The 26,709-nt window shown below is 40.9% G+C and overlaps 1 protein-coding gene across 8 annotated transcripts in view; it reads left to right on the top strand.

Annotated features, from left to right (window-relative positions):
- ROBO2 (roundabout guidance receptor 2) overlaps window positions 1–26,709 on the top strand; it is a 414,352-nt gene that overhangs the window by 276,583 nt on the left and 111,060 nt on the right. For all 8 annotated transcript variants that reach the window (XM_018565020.1, XM_018565019.1, XM_018565016.1 and 5 more), the window contains exons 3-6: window positions 875–1,032; window positions 3,626–3,746; window positions 7,475–7,613; window positions 21,844–21,971. In XM_018565020.1, coding sequence (XP_018420522.1) covers window positions 875–1,032; window positions 3,626–3,746; window positions 7,475–7,613; window positions 21,844–21,971 — 546 coding nt within the window. The remainder of the gene's footprint in view (window positions 1–874; window positions 1,033–3,625; window positions 3,747–7,474; window positions 7,614–21,843; window positions 21,972–26,709) is intronic.

Raw genomic sequence — 26,709 nt, 5'->3', positions numbered from 1 at the left:
AGTTCTCCTTAGGGTAACGGGAGGACACAAACTAGCGTCCTCCCGTTACCCTAAGCTCAGTATACCGCGAGCTCCCGACGGGATCCGCCCAGCTGCGTGAGTGACAGCTGGCTCTGCCTATCTAGAGGCAGAGCCAGCTGTACCCGCCCCCTCCCCCGTCCGTTCCGTCAGTCAGCGCTGGCAGATCGGAGCGGGGAGAGGGGAATCCAGCCCCTGTCACGGCAGAGAGCCGTGACAGGATCAACAGGTGAGCGAACCCGGTATGTGTTCGCTCACCTCCCGATCTACTGAGCCGACCTGTGACAGTCTCATTGTCACAGGTCGGCTAGAACTATGAGGTGAGTGAAAAGCACTCACCTCATAGTTCTCCTTTAAGCAATTAGGAGGCGTTCCCAAGACAGATGTCAGTTGTACATAAAATATCAATAGTGCTTTTAACAGGCACTATTCTCCTTGGTCGTCTTGAGCAGGGGTGGGATTCTACTTATTTTTGGTTTTGGTATTGCTGTCTGTGTCCCCATTGGGACATTTTACCATTCCATTTGGCCTGGTAACCATTGTCACAACATTGATGGGAGATTCAGAATGTTACATTGGCACTGGAAGTAGAAGGCAAATCTACCAATGGGAACAAATGCCCATGAAGGGATTTTCATGGAGAGATTTCATCTCACTGTGTTTCCAGTGCTGGAAGTTCAGGTAAATCTCCTCAATTGAGACTAAAACAGCAAAACTCTATTTAGAACTGGCTTTACATACCCAATAAATGAAATTGTAAAGTGTTGTTCCATTATTTCATTTACTATAATTGTAGTGTTGCTAAATGTGTATTATGTTGTTGTATTATTAAATATACCTTATTTTTACATCACAGTGCTTCGAGATGACTTTCGATTGAACCCTACAGATGTGGTAGTGGCAGCTGGGGAGCCCGCCATTTTGGAGTGTCAGCCACCTAGAGGACATCCTGAGCCAACCATATACTGGAAGAAGGACAAAGTTCGGATAGATGACAAAGACGAGAGAATTAGCGTAAGTAGCCTGGATTCTGTACAAGACATCTACAGTTACATATACATGTACTTTATAAATATTCTGGCTTTTGTATAAAATGTCTGTATCTTTATGTGCATATATACAAACACTTTAATATACTCCTGGCCCACCTAAAAGTAAAAGAAGGCCATATGTATTGCAAATGTGTGAGGGAGGTATTATTTTAATGAATACTCTACATCAAGGGTAGGCAACCTTGGCACTTCCTGCCTGTCAGAGTCTTGTAATGCCTCAATGAATTTTTAGTTTCACCAAAGCTGGAGTGCTGAGGTTGCCTACTTCCACAGGAACTGATTTTTAGCTCTACGGTAAGAAAGATTCTGATTGGCTTATGTGAGGCAGCACAGACATTTTTCTCCCATACATACTTTTATAAATGTGGCCCACAGTTCAGTAAGTTTACTGAGACCTGTAGTAACCAAATACAGATCCATTTTTAGCAGCTTAATGTAGTCTGACCAATAGAAATTGATATCTGAATGGTTGTTGCACCCCTTCTCTATCATGATTTTATTTGTTAAAGAACTCCAGGAATTAACAAAATTAACCCATTTGGTGGGGCTACCCCCGCACTGCAAGGATTAACTGCTAATTTTTTTTTCTAGGAGCCAGAATACATAAAATATGTTCACATGACCCTCTGCCCTGTGGTAGTCACCACTTACCTCTCACTCTTTGCTCTGGCTGTGGTATGCCCCTCAGTGTCCTTACATCTAATGCAGGAGAATGGACCTGCATTAATTGTGATGATGTCATGTGTCTTTAGACCGCCAGAGCCCAGGGAAAGAGAGGCTGTGGGTTCCAGTCTTAACAGCCAGACAGGATTAAGGACCAGGTGAGTTATGTTCTTTTATCCAGCCCCCAGACCAACACGTGTAGTAGGAGGTAGCCCCACTACAAGGGTTAACTTTGTTAATTCCTGGAATTCCTCTTTCAGTTATAAAATAGTTTGATCACTTTTATGTAAATGCTTATGTTACTTTATTATACTGATGTTTCATACAAGTTTTTTCATTACCTGTATACAGTATTCATTTTCTTCAAGTCTATTCACAATCCATGCTTTTCATGTAGAAAACCTGGATTTCAACCTTGTCCTTACTAGCTAGGGGCAAATGGTAAATATGAAATAAACATGCCGTATTTCATATTTACCTCAGTGAAATAAGATTTTCTTTTCAAAGTTTTATTGTGTAGTCTTGAACATAATAAAAAGAATCTATACAGAAACACTACAGTTTTCTTTTCAGCCTTATGGATGTAGAGATGTTAATTTATTCTTATATGCTGTATTCTATTATGAGCAGTGTGCAGGATACAGACAATGAACATCTCTGATAATAAGTTATCAGATTTCTGTTAAAGTGAACTTTTAAGTAACTTACTAGTTTATACAAATACATTCCTGATATGTCACAATACACATCAACAACATAATTTTTGTAAAAAGCTGTACCTCTTATCAATTAAAAGCCATCCTTGAGCTCCAAGCAGATGACTAGGTTGAGATCATCAGTCTGCAGCAGGCAGGAAACAGCATTTCAGAAGCCTACCCAGTAATGGCTAGAACCACACATTGTAACTTTCTAGCATGTCAGAAGTTGAGAGGCTGCTACAGGGGTTTGTTTGTGTCAGACATGTGAACACAGCCAGGAACTGCACAGGCACCAAGATTTACATGGTTATATTATTCTTTAACCAGCATCTCAAGCTAGAAAGTAGATGGTGATCCTGGAGAGAAAAGCAGATGAAGGCATTGTCAGGAGTAGTGATTTGCTTTCTGTGAGAGCTAATAAATACCTGTAAGTGTTGGGGTCTATGTCGATGCAAGTGTCAGGCTAGGTTCAGACCTGAGCGATACCTGGAACGCACGTCCCGGGTCCATGAGATCATGTGTTAGTGAACACAACGGTTGCAACGCTGCCCCAATGATTTCAATGGAGTTGCATTCGCACAGCAATCTCTAAAAAATTGTATAAGTACCTTTTTTTATGACACACAGCTTTTTTTAGCCACGATACATTCAATTGCACGGGGGGGATCGCGGCGGTAAACTGTGCAATCCGCCCGGCGCGACTGGGGTGCCATTAGAAAATAATGGCAGTGCCAGCGCGATCAACTGTGATGGGCAACCCCGTGAACGCCGGCAATCTGCACGGTTTTGTGCACGATTACTGTGCGTTCACGCATCGCCCAGGTGTAAACCTAGTCTCAGGGTCTATATTAGGGTCTATACCGATGGGCTTGAAGCAGGTCAACTGTAGATCTGTGAATTCGGAAGGATCTCAGAAGCATCTCAAACTGATGTCAAACCGATGCTATGGACACATCGTCTACACAGTTTTTATACTTGCTCATGACTTAGCATGCATGCACTTAACGTGAACAGATATATCTGATGCTAGGTCCACTTTAGGTACTCAGCAGTGATAAATCCCACTTGAAAACTCCTACATGCCTCTACTGCTCCTTTGGGATGAAGGATGACCTAAGAGACCTGCTGAAGTGAATGTAGGCTTTAGTGAAAATGTTTTAAAGCAGTATGTCTTTTTTATTCTTCTTCTTTAAGATTCGAGGTGGCAAGCTGATGATTTCAAACACCAGGAAAAGTGATGCAGGAATGTACACTTGTGTTGGAACTAATATGGTGGGAGAAAGGGACAGCGATCCAGCGGAGCTGACAGTGTTTGGTGAGGTTTTTTTTCTTGTTTCTACCTATTATGTTTAGATACATTTTATTGAACATTTTTCTTTTAAAACACACACTTAACTGATGTGACTCTAAGCTAATGACCAGGATTCTGTGATATCAGCTGGGAAGTATTTTTAGTGACAGGCAAATGTGTCAGAAATGCTGCAAACATGGTTTGTGCCAGCAAATGGGTTGCTCACAGCCTTCTGAATACACACAAATATATCAGTAACAGTGATGGCAAAGTCACCTAGATACATGGCACTGAGAATTAACAAGAAACTTTACAGCTGTAATAAACAGTAAATGTAACAAAATATATTATATGCACATTAATAGGCTTATACAATAAATCAGTGCAAAACGCAATAATAATACAGCAAGTAGTTCACTTCCCAAAATAAAAACAAAACAAAAACGACACTCCATTTACATTTGTGCTGTGCATTAATACATTTTAACAGGTGATATGTTACACGATATTGTGCATTGTGTTAAGGCAGTGCATTAAAAAAAGGGGAAAAAAATAGGCGGCCAATGCACCCCAATGTGCCTAAAATCACATGTGATTTTCTTTTTGTTTTTAATGCAGTACAATGCCTTAGCATGTATCATGGCTCACTACAACACAAGTGTGTTGTGGTGCCATTTCAAATGAGTCAGGATGTCAATGAATGTCATCTGTAACCCATTGTTAAGATTTTTCTTTAACTTCCTGTCCTATAAACACATCAGGAAGTGAGAGAAATATCTCTAATGAGAGGTGTGTGTCCCCTTAGATAGCTGTTACTGCAAAAAGTGTCCTCCGTAGAAAATGTCCCCCCTGTTGCTGCCTGGTGACAATAACACAATTCAGTAAGATTATTAGCATTACATATTAATACATGATATTGAACGAGAAAATGTTTGTGCTGATATCTGTATTTTGCTGATTCTTTCAGTCTGCCTACAGGTATATAACAGTTCTCAATAGTGTTGCTTCATCCCGAGGAGTTTTGGGTTAATTGTCCTTGTTATTTTGTGATATATTTCAGTTCCAAAGAAATATACTATATATCTATTTATATATAGTTATATGGTTTTTTTCAGCTGTCAATAAAGCTTTTTCTCACAGCGGGGTTAAGTACCAGGGCTTGGTGATAAAAGAGCTCTGCTTCTAAAGTCTTTGTTTAAGTACCTTACTAATAAGCAACATATACAACCCCACAGTGAGCATGGTTGACGAAATGTCAGTGGCATCCACCATTAAGTAGTGTTACTTCCAACACCAGTCAAAATGTTCTTGACACAGAAAAATCGATACGGATAAAAGAGCTGGAGAAAAATGAAGTAATCCTTCAAACAACAGCAAGATAGTACACATTATTCCACATTAGTGCATTGCTAGAAAACATATGGATAATCCTTCAACATTCAGTTCCTAACATTTTCTAGAGATGAGTTGTCACTTAGTTTAGCATGGCTAGTAAAGTTTTATTGTATGAAACGAAGTTTGTTGGGTGCATAAAAGTTTAAGCTGTTAGGAATTAAGTAAATTAAAGGGAAATGTCAAGTATCTGGTATTTTATAAGGAATGTATGTGACCATCTATCATGCAGTTTCTTCATCTATAAAAGTAGACCTATACTTGAATTCTAAAATATGGCTGTCTAACAAGGATTCATTGGGGACAATGCAATCTGTAAACATTGTATCTTTAAAAATTAAAGGCGAATTATGGGTACAGTGAAACACATTCTTCACCACAATTAGACCTGATGTGTGACACTGAAGCTGTCACATGTTGGCTCTATTGATTGAGAACTGAGCGATCACATACTGCCGATCCCTCATTACTCGATCTTCTCCCTGCAGAAACCGGTGACTGTCAGAGATTCCCTTCTCTGTTTCTCTAGCGCTGATTGGAGGGACAAATGGGGAGGGGGCGGGCATAGATATCTCTGCCTCTAGAGAGGCAGAGCCAGCTGTAAATCAGGTAGCGGAGTGGGACCTGTCCCAGGTGCAGCACGGCCATGCGCTGTCAGCATATAGCGGGCAACTGCCCACTATATGCTGAGTTTTGGGTCACAGGAGGATATTAGTATATGTCCTCCTGTAATCCTAAAGTGAACTATTACAAAAAAAGATTGGGTCATAGTTCTCTTTTAATTCCTGATCCGAAGCAGCAGAGACCGCCCTCACATGTTATAGTGTCTGGGCACCTTACAGAAGCCTATGTGGGATGTGGCATCACCGAAAGGCATATTCTCAATAATGGATTACACTGATGTTGTCATGGGGGTCTAGCAATAGGCAGGGCTGCATTTCTGCAAAGGCAATATAGGCCATGGCTTGGGGGCAGGACTCTCAGGGGCAGCACACAGTCGCAAAAAACTTACAGGGTTATTCACTAACAGATGAAGAGTTTGGAGAAGGCAGGAGAAGTGAACAATCTAGGCCAAAATAGCTGATTTGGAAAAATTCTCCAATTCAGCTCACTTTCCAGTTCAGCTATGTGGTCCTAGATTGTTCACTTCTCCTGCCTTCTCCAAACTCTTCACCCTTTAGTGAAAAGCCCTGTTAATGTTTCTGACTGTCCATAAAACATTCCTGTATAGTATTTAGGCTCAAGTTACACCTGCTTTGACACACATTTGTTTCCATTTCAATTGAAAATGCACAAAAAGACATGTTTTAATGCACATTGCAACATATGGGTGCACAAAAAAGTAAGCGTCAATGTGCAATGCAGAGTGCATAGCTACACATTTTTCAAAGCACATTGACACGTTTTTATGAATTTCCATTGATTTCAATAGAAAACACATGTGCTTGAAAATGGACAGGTTTGTGCAATCTGTCTGGGTCCCCATTGTTTTCTTCCCTCCAAAGTTTATGCAATTCAGTTGATGGAATAGTGTTGCGTGTACTTACAGTTCACACTTTTTGGGTCCATTTACAAATTGCTAGCAGAGTCGAGTAAAAGTGTCCTCGCTTTTATAGTGGTTGCCTCCTAGGTACACTGACACAGATGGTGAAGACTATCTGTTTCACCCTGTTTTCAGCCTTGGCATATCTTGTGTGGCAACAATGTCTGATTGTGTCATACTATGGCTAGCAATGCCACTGATATGGTCCTGGGTTGTAACCACACAGTACTAAGAAATAGATGAAAAATGGTCCTAGGAAAAAGAACAGCTGCAGAATGCCTACTTCAAGAGCAACGGACTTGTCCTATAATGTTTGAAGGATAAAGTTACTGGTTCTCTTGGAAGAACACCTCCCACACACAAACCCACCCTCCTGCTGATTCCTCACCCACTCTCTCCTAATGCTCTGCTCGTTTGGGGTGGACAGTCCTAACCCTGTATAAGCTCCATGTTGGATGGTGTTGGAGCCTACAGAGGTGATGGTCTTCTCCTCTTCCTCACTTGACAGTGTTTGGTTCTGGGGACTAGTCACTAAAGCTCATACACTGCACCCTGGTAGAAGTGCACATGCTTCAGAGGGTGTATACAGAGGGCTCTGACAAAGCAAAGGACAGCAGAGGAGCATGGTGAATGTGTGTGTGTCAGCGAATAGGTAGGGTTCTTTCTTTTAAGATAACCTCTTATTTTGCTCAATTAATCAGTGACTTATGATATCATGTATCCAGTAATCACCAGCAATTATCATACTATATACTCTACATGTTCCAAAACATAACACTTGAAAATATTTATTGCCTGTTTTCTCTATTTGTGTTAGAACGACCAACATTTGTCAGAAAGCCAGTCAACCAGGTGGTTTTGGAAGATGAGACTGTTGAGTTCCGGTGTTCAGTCCTTGGGGATCCACAGCCTACAGTCCGGTGGAAAAAGGATGATGCCGATTTGCCAAGAGGAAGGTGGGTTTTCATAACTAGTTTAATGCATCTTGTTAAATAGATTAACAATAATGAACACAAACTAAGACAAACACACGGACTAACTAAAAATTATAAACTATAAGATAAAGTCCAACTTCAAGTTGCATCCACCCATAATCATTAAGTAAGCTTCTACCATGTATTAGTTTAGAGCTGTAACATGGGCACCTCTATTCTACAGAGAAAGGGAAACAATATTTTTTTCTGTGCCTTTAATATGTTGGCTAAGAGTTGTCACTACAAAAGTATGGAGCGTGGGCAGACGTCTTACTCTTACGTCTGACCATCTATGGCTAACCTTAGACTGGCCATAGGCCTAATTGGGCAGTTGGCCCTTTCAAAAATATAAACACTCTGTTCTACTGAGCATTCAATGGAGGGGAGGGGGAATCCCTGCAGGGAGCTGTGACTGACAGTCATCACCCTCTGCAGGAAGAAGCCATGAGCTGAGCAATCAGCAGTTTGTGATCACCCGGTTCTTGAGCTGTAATTGCTTCTATCACTGGCTTATCAGATAATAGTGAGGTTTTCCAACTGTCTGATTAAATGTTTCTCCTAAAGTTGGCGGTGGGTAGCTGTGTGCCATGTAAAAAGGAACTGTAGGCAGATAAAATACACAAACTAATACAGTTCTGTATTCATTAATACAGTATACATTTCTTTTTTTAAATGCAAGCAGTGTCTGTACCTGAATTCAACTTGGTATCAGCCTTTTGCAGTCCCTGTACAATAGAACTCAGACTATGAAGGTGAGAAGCCCCACATAGAGCCATTGAGTTGAGTTGCAGTGCTCATGTGCTAACAAGGACCTTTCCAATAAAGAAGAGACCATAGTGACAGGGAGACAAGCTTATTGGTGTGTCTCCTGCTCCTTTCACTGTTTATTCACTGCTCCAGGGGGTGGAACAAGACCTGGAAGTGTTGTCTAACAGCAGCAGAGAAAAATCAGGTCTCCTACCCTGCCAGATAGGGCTCTGCATCTCGGAACTGAATGGAGATAAATACTAATCTTTTGGGAGGTAAAACAGCTACTATATAATTCATCTGTTTATTTAGCTGTGTGGCTGAAGGTCAGCTTTTAAAGATGAGATTATTGCTCAATTCTTCATACAAAGCAACCGTCATCTCAAGTCTATAAGTACCTTTAGCGGTGCTCAATAAACTCGTAAAAATGTGTTAGCACAGCAATAGCTAAACATCTTATGCAGCAACATGACCTGATGCATTGTCTGAGTTATTTTTCATCGTGTTATAGTGCAATCCTAGTAGGAGTTCTCTTTCCATATAGCGTCTAATGATCGGATTGCTATAAATGTAGCCTAAGTGTGGGGTTCAGAAAAATGACATGTCTCAGGGGGCAGTTGCATGCTGTAATTACAAAGCATGTAAAACACAATCTTTTTTTCTTTCCTCGCCGAAGAGAATTTCAATTACAAGAGGAAACTTAGGACACCGTAATAACTATTTTAACCTTGCGTAGAGAGGAATCCCGCACAGCCAGCTCTTCATTAAAGCCCCAGAAAATGTCTATGAGTTCAGCAGGACTGTGTAGTCGGGAAAGCCTGTGTGTGGATCTTCTTGTAATAAAATTGCAGCCTCGAATTCTCTGCAGTAGTGATAGACATTTTAAGATTACATGGCTGCATTGAAGAACAGGAAGTGCCAGGCTAGGAGGCCACTCACGAGCAATGTTGGCGGGCGCCCCGTACTGTTGTACTAGGAAATGGAGAGCCTAAATTAAATTTCTTAAAATACATTTACAGAAGAGATCTTCTGCTGCTTTTTACAGAATGAGGTTAAGGAAAGAGAGTAATGGGTACATTTTCCTTTAGTACTGTTATGTAATTTAATTTCATAGTACAAAGAGCGGCTGTATAAGACATATGTTTTCTGATACAGTGTACTAGCTGCAGTTTTAAATTGAAATATAAAAAAACAAACAAGCTAAAAAAAATTCCCTTCAGATGAACTTTAAACATTGCAAGGGCTTGGAAAACTTTTTTTTTGATCTGTACATATTATTGTAGGCGTGAACATACCCTTTCTGAAACTGGCCACTGGATGGGTCTATTTTATAATGAAGAGTTTCAGTGTTGTAATAAGAAATGCCTTTATGTGTGTACAGAATAGAAGCATCTCACCGACTACTTGTACAGGAAATATCTATGATTTGACCTTTAAGTAGAATTATGGCCTCCCATTAAAACATATGTGCTGCAACACTTAATTGTATTTGTGTATGCTCTTACAGTTTTCTCTTAGTCCCCTGCAAAGACCTACAAAATGCCCTGTTGATTCTGCAAGTCCAACTAGTGCAGCTTCCTGTAATGGGGGAACAAAGATGTTGCACTGCACCTGAATTCAGAGTAGTGTTGCCACTTTAATGGATGTTTTTTGTTTACTTTTCAAAGCTGGTGCATCACGTAGTAACTGGATCTGGTTCTTGATTATACTGTCATACAGGAGCCTTTAGTTGTACTTTAAAGGATAATTATTGGGAGAGTAAAATATGCTATTCCCAATAGTTTGACACTGCAGCCATCACGTGCTAGCTCTACAGCTCAAGAACCAAGTGATCACAAACTGCTGATTGCTCAACTCATGGCTTCTTCCTGCAGAGGGTGATGACTGTCACTCACGGCTCCCTGCAGGGATTCCCCCCTCCCCTCTCTTTGTTCCTCCAGAGCTCATTGGAGGGACTTACAGGGGGTGGGCACAGCTGTCTCTAGACAGGCAGAGACAGCTGTCAATCAGGCAGCGGGGTGGATCCCGATAATGTTGTTAGGATCTTTCCCATCTGCAGCATGGCTCTGTACTGTCAGCATATAGTTGGCAGCAGCCCTTTATGTGCGGAGTTTGGGTCACAAGAATACATCAGTAAATTTACTCCTGTGACCCAAAAGAGAACTATAGCCAAATAAAAGTTTGGCTATAGTTCTCTTTTAACCAATCATATGAGCAGAAGAGTGGCAAATCTGGGAAGTCCTGTACTCAGAGTACTGTCACATAGAGAGTCGACTAAGGCGCTCATTTACACTCAAGCCATCCATTACAGTATGTGTTTATCAGCCTGCAGGTTTTTTTTAAACAGACCGACCGGGGGGATCCCTGGTGACCTCATTGACTAATATGGCCATCGCCATATTTGGTCAATGACGTCCCACAATATCCTTGGCTGGTTTGTTGACATCAGTAGCTGGCCAATTATCTTTTATTAGCGGTGGGTAAACATCGCTAGGTGTGGCAGGTTATCATGTCAATATGTCACAGTGATTGACATAGATCTGCATCACTGGATTTTTTTCATTATTGGCATTGTATTTACATTGGGGTACATTGTGTTGTGTTTTTTTTCAGCTGAAGGGTAAGCAGATATCTGTCCCCCCCTCCCCCCCATATTTAGCAGATGACAACACCAAGGATCATCAGCCTGTTTGATTACAAATAAAAGCCGTCAGGAATCTGCCATTTAGTGCTGGTAGTGCCACCGCTGCTAATATTATGTTATGAACAAACAATGTCACTTTAAAGGCGTACATTGTACCGCTCTGAAACTTCATGTGCAGGTTTAAGGCACCTCATAGCAAGTTATTTAAAGGATACCTGTTTTTGTTATGTTGTCCTTTAAGCCACACTAAAAGAGCCTCTTCTCACTAAATGTTGATTTTTACATTTCTTTTTGCACTGGAACGTGTCCCCAATGGCAGTTCCCGGTTAGCTATGCCTTTTTTTCATAAACAAATGTTAAGTGCAAACCAGACTGTACACTGTTCACAGATCCCTACTATAATCCATGCACTGACAGCATGGCTTCATACAAGGGTATGAAAAGACAGATGGAAGGCTGCTGACAGCAATAGAAATGGGTTACTGGTGTGTAATTCATTTTACATGTCCACTAAACTTCATATGCTAAATATCATACACATTGCAAAGTGATAGCTCTGGAAGATTTGCAATATTTTGTTTAAAAAAATGCAAAGCTAGAATTCTCTTTTAGCATCCACAGCAGCCCACTCTTAGGGATTTCTAAGTATAGAAAATAAACAATATAGAGTACCTTCACTGGTTAAAGACATATATATAGTTAATCAGTGCAGACGCCGGAGGTACAGTGCCTTGACCGATTCTTGAACTGAGCCTCCTGTGACAAAATGTTAAAACATATTAACATCTTTACCATCAATAAGGCAACACGAAGCTGTAAAGCGCAGTAAAAATGGTGCAGGATCAGATTTATATAGACGGACTCTGAGCTCTAGCTCGTGTAAACAAATTAAAATGAAAGGATTGTTTTTCTGATTCTCCCATCGTCATTATGCTAACAAGAGACGACAGAATGGTGTGGTACATTCTGCCAGGAAGTTTGGTTTTATTCTTACAGCTCCTTATGGTAAAACAGATTCCAGGTGTAATGAAATGATTTATGGTGAGGCTAGAACTAGGCAAGGACAATGCAACTAAAATAAAATGGGATTGGTGGACTGCTTTAGAACACATTGCTTTTTATTTTGTAAAGTTCCTGGCCAATATTTAGATGCAAAGTTATATTAGCAGTTGTAGAAATTAGCACAATGCTCAGAATCGAATGCTTTACTGGTAGCAATAGCAATTTTATGGCCTATGTTTAGAATGATCAATGACATGTAACCACATATTCTGCAGTTCAGAGTAGAGGATTTGGTGAACACTCACCCTTTTTAAAAGCAAAAAATCACCTAAATGAAAATCCCAGAAAATGGGTTATATTAATAATTGCTTATTATAATAATTGCCTTTGCTCTCTCCCTGTGTTACCTTAGTGGGGTTAGTGGGGTTGATCATGGTTGGCTCCGCCCAGCTGTAATTTTTGGGGCTCACAGTCAGCCCTTCGGAAGGCCAATCGTCCCGCTTTGGCTGTCACTTAGGCTCAGTCGAGCTGAAGCATATGCCTTCGGCTTGACTGAGCCGCTCGGCCGCCATTCGGCTGCTGTATGAGCTATAGTGAATAGCCCGTACAGCAGCCCTTGGGTTCGACTGAACCTAAGGGCTCCGGTGGCCAAAGAGAGCCAAAGGATCAGCCGAAGCTACGGCTGGATCCTTCAGCTCCTTTGTGAATAACCCTCTATGTTTTTGTTTGCACACAATGATGGAAGTCAGGAGAGCTTCACCAAGGAAAGTCATAATTATCTTGCAAGTGAAAATTGAACAGCTTAGTTGTCTTTAGTAATTCAACCTCAAGGACTTTACCTTAGGACTACAAGCCAGTTAGCTGATGCTTTGGAGATCCAGACTGTGGGAGTGGTTGAGTAGTTTTGCAAAAGACAACTGTGCAGGACTAACACTGCTCAGTCCATTCAAATGCTATGCGTTGTCAGCCCACATTGGAAAACTAAGAGCAAATAAGGGCAAATGTGCATGTATTGCAGAGATCTACTGCATATGTTTTTTTTTTCTTGACATACACTTTACCATGCAACTAAGCTGTTATCAGTACCCAACATACACAGAAACTGTGGGATGTATTAAGAAAACTTTCACAGAGACTGTCATTCTGCAAAAATCGGACTTTTACATTTGCACTACATTATGGAACACTAAGAGTTTAGTGGCCACTAAATGGAGACGTCTAATAGCCCTAATGCAGTGCAAATGTAAAAGACAGATTGTTGCAGAATGAACAGCTCTGCAAACATTTTATAAATACACCCCTTGTGTTTGCGCTAGCACCTTACATAACATCATAGTGGCTGACAACATAGCTCATGCATGAATAGAGCAGATGTAGCTCCCATTGCATTCCTGGTGTAAATCTGCTGTTACAGCTAAAGAGAATGGGTGGTTAAACAAAGAAACAAAAGTGATATATTTCTGTGAACAAAAATCTGTCAGATGAAGGCACAGAGACTTCATAGAATATGCACAAAAAGGTTGAGCTTTTCTAAAATTATAATTAAGCTATAATATGATGATTTTTTAGTTACAGTACTAAGGGGAGTTCTCAAAAGGGTCACTCCAATTAAACATTTAATGTATTTAATCACTAGGGGTATACAGCCTGCATGCTAATTCTCATGCAGTCATTTATCTTGTGCATCTGGCTGCTCTACTATGGTTGTTGATATCCCGATTTTCTGAATGGCTATGAATATATGCTTGAGAACATGGAGTCCATATGGTTCTGTGGGTCTGAGCTCTGCTCCCTATGGTTTGACGAACAGAGATTTACACAATGTTCAGTCCTATAACAATAGGCTTGAGTCACTGTCAGGAGCAATGAGAAAAGACTGTTCAGTCTGGCTAGGATTGGATTATATAAAACTCAGACTGTTTGGGACATACAGGGCTTAATCGTTGACACTGTGATAGATAGATAGGAGTGTTTTAAAGAGTAAAATGTTATCTGCTAGTTCCAGGAACCATGATGCTCCAGTTCAGGGTCCTGTGACCCATAGCCCTTAAAGCGGACCTTGCAACATCACGGAGGGCCCCATTATTAACTGCACAAAATGTCAAAAAACACTTGTGAGGAAAAAAATAAGGTAGTTAAAGGGTTATTGAACCCTCAGCGTGTTTTTGCATATATCTACTGCTAGCAAGCAGAAATATGCAAAAACTCCCGTCTGAAGAATCTCAGGTGGCCGCAAAGAATCGTGGGGTGGCTGCATGCGCAGTTCAGATGTTTGACCGGGAGACGAGGAGAGAGACAAGGTAAGTCCATGGAACAGCGTGCACCCGCACAGACTCCGTGGGACGTCAGAGGAGGACAGAGGAGTCAGCGCTGGATCGCAGACCAGAACCAACGCTAGAGGGACATCTGAAAACTACACTAAAGAAGAAGATGATCAGATTAAGAGGCATCATTTAAGGCAGGGGTGCCCACAATTTTTTGTGTTAAGATCTACTTTTCAAATGACGAGCTACATGAGATCTACCAACGAAAAAAACCCTCCCTAGCTCTCTCTCTCCTGGCTGTCTCTCTCCTAGCTGTCTCTCCTTGCTCATCCTCCTGGCTGTCTCTCCTCTCTCTCCTGGCTGTCTTTCCTCACTCTCTCTCCTGGCTGTCTTTCCTCACTCTCTCTCCTGGCTGTCTCTCTTCACTCTCTCTCCTGGCTGTCTCTCTTCACTCTCCTGGCTGTCTCTCTTCACTCTCCTGGCTGTCTCTCTTCACTCTCTTGGCTGTCTCTCTTCACTCTCCTGGCTGTCTTTCTTCACTCTCTTGGCTGTCTCTCTTCACTCTCTTGGCTGTCTCTCCTTGTTCTCTCTCCTGGATGTCTCTCCTTGCTCTCTCTCCTGTCTGTTTCTCCCCGCTCTCTCTCCTGGCTCACCTTGCTGTATTTTGCAAACAGTGCAGTGCAGCAGGCTGTGCAAACTAATATTCTTTGATATAATACATAGCACTTCAACCACCAGTATCCACCAGAAAGGTGTCAGGGAGCTTGGCTCAGCAGACTCAGGCTAATAGGTAATCATGTGTGCACAGCTAAATAAATATGCCAAAATGGAATAAAGGGGCCACCGTTCACACCCTTCGTGATCTACCAGCATCAGCTTTGAGAGCTACTGGTAGATCACAATCTAACTAATGGGCACCCCTGATTTAAGGTAAGTCCTTACACTAACATTGGGGGGGGGGAAGGAAAAAAGTACTTGCCTTAACCTCATCTTACATACTGCATAGGGTGACATCACCATCCTTCCAATGAGGTCCTGGAAAATGCCAGATGGCACAGTGCACCAGCTTCTATTTGTAGGGTTGGGCTACTCAACATTTTAGGGATCGCGCCAGAAAGATGGTGACATCACCTTTGCTTAGACGCATGGCGAAAGCAGGACAAAGGTAAGCAGGACAAAGTTTTCCCCCCACAAGTGATTTTTACCTAATTGTGCAGGATAGGGAGGAGGCCTTTCTATATAGGTGCAAGGTCCACTTTAACGCCTCTTTATATTTCTGTAGCAGTCTTTGAGTTTTGTTCTGCTTGAAGAGTTGAGGACAGTGAGAGCGTTCCTGGGCAGCATGAATAATTCTCTGATTAAAGTTGCTTGTTGCCTAGAATTGCTCTTTTAGTAGATTTCACAACCGGGAGCAAGTTGTTCAGAAATAGCAAAGACAAGTGTGTCCAAAAAAATTAATCAGAAACATTCCAAATCCACATCTACAATGCTAAGAAAACTATATTATACATTTAATCGACCAACTTCCTGAACAGTTTGCTGTGTTTGCACAAACAGACGATCTTGGCATTCTCTTTTTCTTTTATTTATTTTAGCCCTTTTTTTCTTGAAATGGTTCTTTCTCTGACTTTGTCACAGCTGGTAACCAATCAATCTCAATTCATGGTACAGTGATGATAGCACACGTTGTCCAGAGGCCAAATCTGATTGGGCTGAATTTTTTCATCAGCGTTTCATATCCGAAAGAGAGAGAGGAAAAGTGTCTGCGTGGTAATGACTGCCAGCATACTATTGTAGAAGTGTCATTAATCACATGCTGCAACAATGAGTGCATTCATACAATGCAATGATTGCCAGATTTCTCAATCAAAATAAGCTTATGTGTGTTACTACTACTGTTTTGTCATTTCTTCTGTTTCCAATTAAATGTGAACCTTCAGCTTTTTCCCCCCACTTACATATCTAGTTATTCAACCTTCTTCGGCTCCAGCAGATTGGCAAAATATGGCATCTCTGAAAGGTTTAACAAGCACCTTTGAACAGAAGGCCGAGTACGTTAAACCGTTAAACAAAAGAACGATTGAAATGCTTTCAGATAACACAGGCTACAGTTTTCAGGCTATTAAAGAAGCTGAGGAGAGGCCAGAAATGCTCTAATAACACTTTCAATACAGAGAGAGCGATTGTTTGCTGGCCTATATACCTGTGTGTGATTTATCATTCTTTATGACTGCTATTCAGCTTATTGTATAATGGGAATTCTATTTATATTAGACACAGGGTTGCTTCTTAATTGCAAGTTCACCTTTACAATATTATCTGCTGGCAATATACTGTATTTGCTGAACATATTTCCTGTTCTCTTACATTTAAAGGCACAATCCATGCTTTTATCTTTAATTTTTTGTTTGGTAAATGCTGGAAAGCTGAAGCCCTATTGAAGATTCGGAAACATATATTCATTTAGTCACGCATTGTACTAACAACTTCCATTTGCATGTGTGTAGTTCCAGTTTAGCAGTATGTATATCTATGACTGCACAGTCCTATAGGCAGTAGAGTCTAACCCAGCTGCCCAATACACTCTCTATCAAACCTGGTCAGACACACCTCCTCTCTTACTCCTCTTTATAAGTCTATAGGAAGATGCTTGTGCTGAGGGATGTGGTTGTTACGCATCTACACCAATATAGAACAAAGGGGTGGAAGGACAGAAGTACATGTCCACTAAAATAAAAGGCTATTTTAAGGCATTTCAAATCTAAATTTAGTTTTCAAAAATAATTACATGGGAAAGTATAGGACTATAAAGAGAAATATAGGTGTGACATTTCAGTTGTGATTTAAAGAAGAACTCTAGGCATAAATATATTCTTAATCCTTGCAGTGGTGTCACCCCCGCACTGCAAGGGTTAAGTGCTCGTTTATGTCTAGGTATGAAAATAACAAAGGTGTACTTACCTAAACCTTGCGTCCGGTTTGCTGTTAGTCCAGCCCTGGAGCCTCTCTTCCCCCTCTGCTCCATTGGTCTAAGGTTCTGTGAGTCATCACATTCTATACAGTGTATAGGATGTAACAACATTTAGGGACATACAATCACAGAAGAGAAGGAGGAGACAGGCTGTAGGGACCAGTCTAACAGCCAGCTGTCTGCAAGGTTCAGTTGAATATATCTTTGTTATTTTCATCCCTAGACATAAACAAGCACTTAACCCTTGCACTGCGGGAGGTAGCCTCACTGAAAGGGTTAGGAATATATATGCTCAGGGTTCTTATTTAAGCCATTCAGATCTCTGCAACTTCCCACCTTTGCAAATCACATCTGCTCTTTACTTTGCATAATATGGAAGGCAAACAAAATTATGAAAACACGAGCAATGTCCCATATTTGGCAAGAACTCAGACTGGAACTATAGCAGGCTGATCTGGAATCCTCAGGAGACATGAAAAGCTAGGGATGATTTATTATGCCTGACTACACCTATAAATAAAATATAATTTTTGGTGATCTGACTCTTTGATTTAGTTCTTCTCCCTGAAAGTATATGTGTGGGCAAAAATGCACTGAAATCTTAAGCTGTGTTGTCAGTCCTGCCCACTTCTTCTCTTCCGGACTAAATAACACTTCCACTTTCCTCATCTCCAAAAAATAGGGGGAGAAGTAAGTACGCCAACAGATGAGAACTTAGTCATGGCTGAAAACACTGATTGGAATTCCCATACACAGGGGCACAATTGCCAGTTCACTACAGGAAATTAGGAGCTCAGTTGTTTTACTCATGATAACCGAGTATTTTTCTGCACTTGCAGCATTTTTAAAGAGACAAAACATGGGGCAATGTTCATGTTTTGCACAGATTTGTTTGCCCAGCCATACACTTTAGTGCTTCTTTACCTTGCTGTGTCTTTCTGCCTTACTCACCTTTTGAAATGTTGCTGTTTGACACGCCTAATCAAGGCACAGGAAGATACACTATTGGGTATATTCAATAAACAATGGAAATAGCAAATGGCTAACTTAAAAATCCAGCAAACCGTAGTGGCCAAACATAATTAACTTGTAAGCTGTATGGCCTTGTATAAAAACTATTCTAAGCTTCCGGCTTATTAAGCCAAGCAAGAACCATTCCCAGGGGTGCAAGAAACGCTTGTTGCCAGTGACAAAACCATGTGCATGCTGTAATAGAAGCTTGTTTGCAATACTGTACTTTGGATGACTTTACTTAAATATTAGCAGAAAACAGGAGCCCCTGAGCCTCTAGAAAGTGTGAGGGTAATTTCTAATGGAGTCAAGACTTTTTACCTACCAAAGTGAAGTTCAGTTAACTTAATAAATAAAAAGAAGCTGTGTTCTCTTTCAATACCTAAACATAGACATCAAACATATTTTTTTTCTTGCATATTATTGGATAATTGAAGTAACAACTTAATCACTAAACTGAGTGAACATTCTTTTTACTAAGTGAACAGTCTACTGCTTTGGTAAATCAACCCAACAGAGTCTTGTGCACTAGTCATTGTGAACTAATTTGTAATCGCGTGTTAATAAATACATTGTTTTCATTTTCAAAAAATCAAAGTAACTGCATATTTGGAAGGTGCTGTCTGATTCATATTGATCCAATTAATGAAGCAAACATAGTGAGGCTGATTTACTACAGGAGTTGAGAATCGTCACTCAAAAAATTGTTTAAATATTCACTCCTGTTATCCCGATGTGTTTTTTTACATTTAGTTATTCCCAGTGATTCATCAATTTATAACAACCTGCTAAGGCATTATAACATACAATATAATGGCACCAATATAACGTAACACAGAAAATACACCTAATTGTGTATTGTTGCCTTTTCTGTGCCTCTCCCCATCTCTCTGGTCTCTACGCGCTTATCTTTTTTTCTATGTATAAAAAGAAGCACAGTAAAATGTAATATTTAATGGGGTCTTGTGGAACTAAATTATGTCTTTCCTCTATAGGCCTCTTCTCCAGATAAAGAAAGCTATTTGTTTTGCCTTTTCTTATTAGATGCCATATTTTATACTTGGTGGTCACTGCTCTTGTTTTCCTAGGTAGCGTTTGAGTTGAAGGATAGGGCAGCGCTTTGCCATTTCAGTATCATCTACTTCACATTTGAAATCCTCTGTGAGTTCTTCCACAGCATTCCGCTGGCATCTTCCCTGCTCTTATTCATCGACTTGATGCTTACATTGAGTTATCTACATTGATTCCCCAATCTCTTAGTGGGGCCATAGTAAATAAATGAGATCCCTCGAGTTTCCATGTGTGCTGTTTTTCTCCTTGGTGTGTGCATTACTGTATATCTGTCTAGTGACATTGAAATCCATTTCATTGCTGAGTTCTCCGTTAGTTACTGGAGTTCTTACGACCTCTCCCATCTACCTTTGCAACATTTACTGGTCCAAAGCCTCAAATTGGTCCCAAAGTTGATGCTGTTTCCCATTAAAAGGGCAGTTAATCTTTTGGAATGTTTTTTAAAGCAATAGATACAATATAAACAAATACCATTTAAATCACCCTGTTATAGTAATTTACATTTTCTTCCTTCTCTGCTACATACCGTATATTACGTTTTCCTTCCCCTATGTCAAAACAAAACTTATCAACAGTTGAAATTATGTTGTCCTGTATAAGGATTCTATCTTAACTTATTGAACCTGTGACAAATGTCTTTTCACTGTGGTCAGTAAACCATACACGCATCCTTCCCTCTTTGTTTTCTAGTATTTCATGACTCGTGTCTGCGCAAACTGTACAGTTATTGTAAGAAAATATTACAGAACCGTTAGATTACCATTTCTAATAAAGGCAGTGGAAGCTGTGCAAAGGGCATAACTGTAGCCATAGCACACCATGTGACTGCTATGGGGTCCAGAAGCATTAGGGCCCAGCACTCTCTGTCTACTATGGGGCCCAGCACTGTCTGTCTACTATGGGGCCCAGCACTGTCGGTAATATAGTCAGGTTGCAATTACATTTTGCAGATTAATATTGCTATGAAACCAAATAGATTTCTGCCCTGCTTATTCGGGTTCATCTACATGGCCGCTAGAGGCCCATACGGTACACATCTCTGAGTAAGCTGTCATGGGCAGGGCCCTCCTTACCATCTTATCTGGATTTGTATTGTAACTGTAATGTCTTCCTTATATTGTAAAGCAATGCTCAAACTGTTGGCGCTATATAATATCTATTTAATAATAATAATAATAATTTCTCTAGTTGGGAGTGACAGGTGCACTGCATGACAGCATATTGCCAGCCTGTAGAAATCAATAAATGGCTGGGTAAAGACGTGGCTATACAGGTATGTACACAGATACCACTGTTTTCATGCGTAGAAGGACTTATGCACTGCACCAAACACAAAGGTGCTGACTTTGGGGTTGGAAACAATAGGATTTGTGTACATACCCATACAGCCTCTTTTTCAGCCAGCCTGTTTCTACGGGCTGGCTATATGCTATATATGCTATTGCAGGGGTCAAAATTTCAAGTCCTGAGCTACTAGCCAGGCTTTAAGAGTTACTCGCCACCAGTTGCCCACCTAACCCCTACCCTTAACTCCCCCCCACATAAAATAAGAAGCCCCCTGTCCCCCAGCATGTAAAGTAAAACAAGGAAGCCCCCTCACCTGCTTGTCTTTCTGCAGGGAGGAGACGAGCAGGCAGATCCCTGGTGATCTGGTGCGATTAGTAAGGTCTGCAGACATTACTAATCACTCCGTTTTCGACCCGGAGCTCAGTGAAGAGCTGGGGCCAAAAGGAAGGGAGACAGACCAGCAGAAGCAGCTGCTCCCACGAGTCAGGTACGCGATCTGCGACCGCAAGCCTGACAGGAATTTCCACTCGCCTGCACTGCATTTCCACTCGCCAAATGCGAGCAGGCGAGTGGAAATTTTGAGCCCTGTGCTATTGTATGATACACCTGTCAATCCTGGCCAGCTAAACATGCTGGGATGTGTGCTGTACCGCACTCTTGTGGCTGTTTACAAGAACCCTGAGATGGATAGCAGACAGGCAGAGTGGACTGACACCTATGCTGAGTTTACTTTACAACATCTGAATAATTGTAATGTTGCTCAATGTTCCATTAAGCAAAGTAAGACTAATGGGATCTTGGCCTCTAAGAGGACATAAAGGTTTTATCTGATGACAATGATGATTAAATAGATTGGAAAGCCACAAAAGCATAACAATGTAATGGTTACCATGTCAGGCCCAGCACAGAACATGTCACATATTGAAAACTGATCACATTCATTTGTCATATTGCCACACCGCACAGAACAAAGTGATAATATTAATAATACACTAATACCAGGAGCACACTGCAGGACTAATTTGATGGCCTCAAAGTTTTGAACGAATGCATGGCGTAATAAAAATGTCACTAAGATTTATGTGTGCGTGAAATTATTAAAGCCTAAAAAAAACGGTGCTGAGTACCAATGTGATAAATCTATATATTTTAGGTAAAGACATGCTTTTCTTTGGATACATATGCTAAACGATGACATCCATTATTATCTTGCAGATACGACATCAAGGATGATTACACCTTGCGGATTAAGAAGGCAGCCAGCATTGATGAGGGCACATACACGTGCATTTCTGAAAACCGGGTTGGTAAAATAGAGGCTGCCGCTACGCTAACAGTAAGAGGTAGGTGTTAATATTTAGAAAGCATTTTCTGCCATTTTTATTGGGTGATGACCATGCCAGAGACTTTCACACAAACAGTTCCTATCAATTCCTGTTGTTTCTTCAGGACAGGAAGTACCTGTCCATAAGGAACAGGAAGCCCCAATGGGACACAGACTGCCAAAGAAAAAATTAACAGAAGTTCTAACCATTCCTTACCCTATTCAAAACTGGAAAAAAAGCTTTGGCTACAGACACACTTTAACACAATCAATGTTCTTGATAACCAAATTAGTGTTTCCTTAATTTAAAGTGACTGTCACCAGAAAAGCCATCCTGTAAAAAAAGATTTACAATGCTTACCAGTCCAATTACAGTTCCTTAGACCTTTGCTGTCTTGAAGGCACACTTAGGTTGCATAATCTTCTGCATCCAACACACCTTTGTTTATGTTGGAACATTGTGGCCCACCCCTGAACAATGTTATTCCAGCGTTGTCTGCTACACTGCTACAGTGTTACTGCAGAGCTGTAGTGGTGTAGTAGCTGTTGGGGTAGGGTAGTGAATGCAGCAGGGGGCGCATTACTCTGACAAATCTGAAAGTTTATCATATATTTAAGATTCTTTGCCTGCTTAGCTTATCAACAGAGTAGGAACTGGACTGGTAGGTATTATACCTCTTCTTGCAACTCTATAGTATGAAAGGGGTTTCTGTGATCACTAAAATATTGAGGAGGGAAAGTTTAAAACTTCTATCACTATTTTATTGCTGTACATCTTCTTGCTTTCACCAGGGCAGGAAATTAATCAAGTCTCCCCACTGGGGATGTAAATGGCAATACAAAGTCCTACACGGGTTGTAACCCTTTCATACTCATTACTCAACAGGAAACATGCCTATTTTGATGTTGTAGCTTCAGAACCGGTATAACCCTGGGTTTCTTCACCTGGCAAAAGAGATGGCCTGCAAATGTCTTCTATCATCTTTGGATATCTCCCCTCAATTGCTATTACACATTTGAAAACAACAACCATTTGTTTTAAAATGAACTCCAGAGAAACAGCTAAATATACAGATGAAATATATATAAGGGAGCAGTTTTACTTGTATCTCTTTCTATCCCCCCTGTATTTACACAGCAATGCCACACAGCACAGCCTTGGCTAGCAAGGGAGATACCTGATTCTTCACTGCTGCAGTACAGTAATACTTACAGGTCTCTTTTCCACCCCCACAAGGTGATTGGGCAATGAAAGGAGAAGCAGCACAGTGATAAACTCTCTGTCATCCTGATGTCTCTTCCTATCAGCATGCTCCTTTCACTGCTTAAAGAGTAACTTTACCCATATCTTCAAAATAACAACAAAGGCACCTTCAGAAATGTGTATTAATGACATTCTAAAAGCAGATACTTCTAGATAATTGCAGGCTATTTATTTTTTGCATTCCTTATTTTTTTTTCTTCCCCAGTCTTCTGACAGTGGCCATTTTAACTAAGGGCAAGTTACTAGATCTCCCTTTACTTCCTGGAACTCTGGCGCACGTGACTAGGACATGTGACCATGCACATCATCTCAAATGCCTTTCCTCTGAGATCTTGTGTGGTTACAGATGAGATTTCCCAGCAATGCACTGATGATGTAACCTTCCCAGCATATAATGCTTGGACATTTGTGCCAAAGTGGACCAGAAGGTGGAAAAAAAGAAATTGTAAATAAAAAGAAAATATGTTTGTTTAACTAATGAATGTAAGATGATTTCATATCAGCATGCAGAGCTGTATGCTGATGTGATTTTTAGTCTAATGGGGTAAAGGTCCAATTTAACTAATTAGCTCGTTGTGCTACTTTCCCAGTCTGACCTCTGCTGTGCTATGACAAGAGGCAGAGTCAAATTTGGGCACTTAACTCTTGAACATGTAAAGGTGTATTAATAAATACGAAGCAGCATTTATGTGTGCCTGGAGTTTAGCTTTAAGATAGGAATGCATGCAAAGCTAATTAAACATAATCATTAAAAAGCAGTATGAACAAAATGTATTCAAACTTTTTTTAAAGTCTTTTTAGACATATGTTTTGAAAATAGATAAATAAAAATGACTTTGGGTTTCACTAATCTTATTTTGAAATATTCTTTCCACTGTCAGTCTGGTATTGAAAAGAATAATTTTACTCCACTTGATGGGAACGCTATTTCACAGCTTAGTGGCGCATGTTCTGTGATTTCATGCGAGCTGATATAAAATATAAAAATAATTTTTAGTATATTTTCTCCGTTTTTACACCTCGTACATCACATGAACCTTTCATGTGAATATTTTTTTGTGAAATGGTAACAATATTTCTGATAGTATTGGAGTCGCCAAAACAGAAAAATTAGTTTTTTTTATTAGGATACAAAAACACAGACTGAATAAAGTGTGAGGGCAAGTTTGAACTTTCAGAATGATTTAAGTATTAGTATTAATGCCATCTTAAAAGACAGCACCGTACAACTACGGCAAGTGGGGAATGGTGAAGCTAAGGAAGGTAGGAACACTGAATAAATACCACTCACCTCCAAGCTCCAGGTTCTATGATCAGCTGTTTAAGTCATCTAGTTTAACCCCTTCACGACTGACGACGAACAGTGCTTTTGCCGCCGGGAGTCTGTTTAAACTTGTAAAGCCAACTGTCGTTTTTACAAAAGAAGCGATTCTGACGACTCAGCTGTCCGTGAAGAGGTCCACCCTGCTCGACACCCCCGCCGTGCTTCCCGGGCTCCGTTGCCCCTCCTACGGGCCCGGGACTGGCTTCTATGGTGTCGGCGGGGAGCTGTGGAGGAGATGGACGAACCTCCCTTCGACTATCCCGTACCCGTTCTATGGGGCCGTGAGCGATGCAGATCGCATCACCTCCGGTCCCATAGCTGCCAGTGCTGGGCTCCTGAAGCCCAGCTATAAGCTATTGAAGTGCGATCTGCACTTCAATAGCTTATTGAGAGTGTAAAGGTAACATGGGTGGTCTTTTGGTCCCCCAGCATCACATTAAAGAGTACCTGTCACCACCATCTGCTATCACATGGGGGGCTTGTAAGCAATTGATAGCAATCATATGCCTACGTATGAAAAGGAGGAACGCGCTGGACATTTTGGGTATCGCCGCGCATGCCGGAGTGAGAGCAATAACTATAGGGCCAGTATTTTTTAAATTGATGACCTGTGGGGGCTTTTAAAGCGTCATCTATGGACTTTTTGGGGTACTGAAGTTTGTCGCCATTTCACGGACGCACACAATTTTTAACCTGGGCATGTTGGGTATTCATTTACTCGCTGTAGCCTCATCTTTTATATTATATTAACAAAATGGGGCATTTAAGTACATTCTGCACTACATTTTGGGGTTTGATCAGGAGTTGCTCTAATATCGTGAAAGATAAACATTTGCAACTGCCACTATTGTGTTCTACAGGGTCTTGGCTTTCAGAAAATAATGTTTGCGGGTTTTAAGTAATTTTCAGGCCTAAAATGTGGAATATAACACGGGTGCAAAAAATGAAAAAAAAAGGCCTCAGTCATGAAGGGGTTAAACAACTTCTCCATCTCTTGTTGTTCTGCACCCTCTGAATGCTGTCAGATATGTAGAAGTCCATGGAGAAATCTTTAAAGCATGTACAGGCCCATGAGTACAGGAAATTATTCTGATCTGGACTTCCATATGGCAGAAAGGAAGAATAAAGGCACAGAGAGTGTAATTTACATACCAGACTCTTTCAGATTCCACTTGAACTGCCACCGAGCCATGCTTACCGTAGTTAAACTTTCTTTCCATAATTAACAATATATGACAGGTAACTGTTATTTGAGATGTGTTTATATCATACCACCAAAACAATCCAGTTGGGGCAGGACAACTTAACAAACATGCATAGTTTTGTGCAAATATCGTCGAGTGTAAGTAAACCTGTGGTAGGTGATTAGAAATGTTACAATTTCCAATTTTATGTTTTTCAGCTACATAAAGCAATTGTGATTGTAGAAAGATTCACTTGTGTTAGGATAATTTAGGATAATTTAGGATAATTTATTAAAACTGACGAGGACATAATGCACTGATATCCCTATTATAAGCAAAAAACTCTTGCCTTATAGAGACAGATTAAGGTTGAAAGGTGCTTTGGACAAGGTAGCAGCTATGGTCCCACCACCCCTTTGATTGACATTGATGAGGACCGCAATAGGCATAGAACATTTGATCCATTTGTATTCTCTGTACTGGCATGACATGCCCCATCAGACTCCAACTGCCTATATGTGCATCATCTTGTTTAGTGACAGGGAAATGCATAGCTTTGACCAAGTGTGCAATCACCGTAGTTTATTGCAGGAGCATTAATATTGTAGATGAACATTCACTGGACTGGTTCATGCCTGGGCTGCCCTGTGAATGATCCAGCTCTGTTTACTGCATGAGCCTAAAGGTTTTAGATAGGCATCCACTATAACCTAGGCCAGGGCTCAAAATTTTCACTCGCCCCCTCGCAATTTGCGAGTGAAAATTGCGTGGGTGCGAGTGGAAATGAAGCCATTGAGTCATGCACTCAACTCCTGGAGGGACACCTGGACCTCCTCGGTGCGGCTTCTCTCCTCCTCACTGCTCTCCTCCTCACCGACATGATGACAGCACTCCCTCGTCCGTCCCAGGGGGGGATGGGGGGTCGCAGGAGGGAGTGCTGCCTGCTGTCAGGATGGCCGAGCGGTGAGGGGGTGGGAAGCAACGC

This window comes from Nanorana parkeri, unplaced genomic scaffold (assembly GCF_000935625.1).
Source record: "Nanorana parkeri isolate BGI_ZX_2015 unplaced genomic scaffold, ASM93562v1 scaffold806, whole genome shotgun sequence".
NCBI classification, from domain to species: domain Eukaryota; kingdom Metazoa; phylum Chordata; class Amphibia; order Anura; family Dicroglossidae; genus Nanorana; species Nanorana parkeri.
Note: the sequence above shows the minus strand (reverse complement) of the source record. Positions and strands in the feature narration are given on the sequence as shown.